The sequence below is a fragment of the Phanerochaete carnosa genome (genome assembly GCF_000300595.1).
Source record: "Phanerochaete carnosa HHB-10118-sp unplaced genomic scaffold PHACAscaffold_9, whole genome shotgun sequence".
Taxonomy (NCBI): Eukaryota; Fungi; Basidiomycota; class Agaricomycetes; order Polyporales; family Phanerochaetaceae; genus Phanerochaete; species Phanerochaete carnosa.
The window spans coordinates 793,381-795,907 of NW_006767636.1; the positions used below are offsets into that span (position 1 = coordinate 793,381).

At 50.1% G+C, this 2,527-nt stretch overlaps 1 protein-coding gene across 1 annotated transcript; it reads left to right on the forward strand.

Moving 5' to 3' along the window:
- Positions 1-998: 998 nt before the first annotated feature.
- PHACADRAFT_102465 (uncharacterized protein) lies at positions 999-1,930 on the forward strand (the record flags this gene model as incomplete). Its single annotated transcript, XM_007399461.1, has 3 exons — positions 999-1,212; positions 1,394-1,530; positions 1,724-1,930. The coding sequence occupies 3 exons, from the start codon at positions 999-1,001 to the stop codon at positions 1,928-1,930; spliced, it is 558 nt and encodes a 185-aa protein (XP_007399523.1).
- Positions 1,931-2,527: the final 597 nt, after the last annotated feature.

Consider the following 2,527-nt stretch of genomic DNA (forward strand, 5'->3'; position numbering starts at 1 on the left):
CGGGCCTGAGAACGCGCAGCTCTGGCATAATGCAAGCGGAGAACCAATGCATTATCTCAGCAAGCGATTCATACGTGACGGCCGTGTGCGCCTCCGCCTCCGCTATGCCTTGAGTAGTGAATATTGCCATGACGATTAAACGTCGAGCCTCGCCGAGCGAGGCTGGCTGATCATCTTTCCACATTTGGAAATGGGCGCATCAAAGGGAGCATCAAGGGACGCCTTCGAACGAAAGAACAGCTCACTCTTGCTTTTCCTTCCACAGACTGCTATATGCTCAAGACGCGTACTCTTGCTTCAGCTTATTTCTGCGATACCGACTTAGTTAACACCTGATTCAGGAGTTTGAGGTCACCCATCTTCAGCTGGACGTGAGGATTGGTATCATGCGTATTCCACTTCAAGTGCCTGCCTCCCGTACTAGCGGTTTCCACTCTGAGATGCAGCCAGAAGGGCAGTATTCTTGCCAGTTCTCGAATATTTCAAGTCCAGAAGGCTTGGTGTGTGTTCAGCTCCCAGACTCCGCCCGAATCATATCTTACCATCCCTGCAGCCAGCCTGCTTCGTTCCTCAGGCATAGATGCCAAGCGAATATTGTGCAGCGCCTCCGCATCATATTCATTTGAAGATCCCCTGCGGGGATCAGGTGTAAACTTGACCCCTGGATCCACTGATGCCATAATAAGGGTCCTCCAAACCTGCATGCACGCCGAGCGGTGCATTAGCTTGCCCTAAATAAGCTAGATGAGGCGGCGTCGCATACATATAGGCCGCCGTTGATGATTGAGTGAGGCCTTCATAAGCTATTCCGATCTTCCCCCACGCTTGCGCGTGGTTTACACTCCAAGTCGCCCCAGACATGGACGCGGATCCCAATTATGTCGAAGAAGTTTACGAGAGGTGCGTGTAACCTCTTCGAACACAGAGTAGCACCGATACTCATCTGTCTTCGTTCATACAGCATTGTCTCTTCAGAGATCAGCTATGGCATCCTGGGTATGCATCGAAGTTGCTCATGTGCAAAAAAGTTCGCCGACACCCTACCACGCTCAGCCTTGGTGGTCTACGAATACCTCATTACTTTTGACCAGGAAGTAGCAATTGTATGGAGGAAAAAAATTACCCTGACATCGGCATTTTTGGTCATCATACGATGGGCCATGGTCGTAAACGCCATAATCGCCAACATAGTTCCTTCAACAGACTTAGTGCGTGTTATCTGTTAGAGTGTCGTGTTCCTCTTACTCATGGTCTCTTAGGGGTAAAGCTTTAAGCAGCATATCAGCTTTATGTGCTAATCTAACGCATGCTAGGTGCAAGATAGCAGATAGGCTCGAGAATGTTGTCATATGGATTGGGTATGGGGGTACAGCATGTAAGCACGTCACACTAGCGTCAAGCTCAACCACCTCAATCGTCCACGTCAAATCAGTGTTCTCGGCGTTGCGGGTTTCAGCGATACGGGGGCGCAACTGGTTTCTGTTCGCCCTGGTCTTAGCTCTGGGATCAATACCCGTATGGACAAACATCGTGGGTTGACCAACTTGAGGTATTATCGATATGCGAGCTCATTACCTTACAGTATACCGCTGCTCGTTCCCAATACGGCTACACAGAGGAATTTGGTGGATGTTGGCAGAACATATACTACTCAGATAATGCTGTGACTGTGTACGTTCAATTCAGTCTCTGGGGCACCTGACCCAGCTGATAGCATCCGTAGATGTACGTGCTTATCTCTCCTATACATCAACTACTCCTCAGTGGTACTTCAGTACATTTGTCAACGCGCATCTCGCTGATAGCGATGGATTTCCTGGTGCTCATCCTGACCTGGGCCAAGACTTTCTCACAGTGGCGAGAATCGCGCAGGTTAAGGATCCCGAAATCAATAGCAGGGTCGCTGTTACGCGACGGTATGTCTCGATAATCTTCCTTCGCGTCTCCACGGCTGACCAGCGGTACTAGGTACAATCTACTTCTTGTGAGTGACTCGGAGAAATTCTCCGTCCGGCTAGTGACGCTGAGTGTGCTAGGTTACTTCTTTGCATCAACCTTGCACAAATTCTGACGTATAATCTCGTGAGTCGCCTTTGCTGGCCATCCAATCCGACTAATATATCCAAATGAAAGATGTTCGCCCCTGTGAATCTTCTCATAGCTGTCATGGTGCGCCGTAAGCCTGGACAAGGATGCATACGCACTCAATATTCTCTAGCCTTCGATCCTTGTCAGCCGCTTCGTGCTCAACCTGGGGCAAATTACAAGCAGCCCAAACCCCTCGTCTTCTGATGGCGTTGATACAGCTGCGCTATCGCAGTTCTCGGCGCCGCATTTCAGGGCACAAACGAGCATGTTCGGGAACTTGGGCGAGCCGATAGGATTGGGCGAGGCGCAGAGCGACTCTTACGACATGTCCGATTCGGATGACACTCACGAGGTGTTCGAGCCAAATGATCCCTCTAAGGATAACGTAGGATCGCCTTATTCTGATCGTCGCGGCAACTATAATAGCTTGGAGGGATAG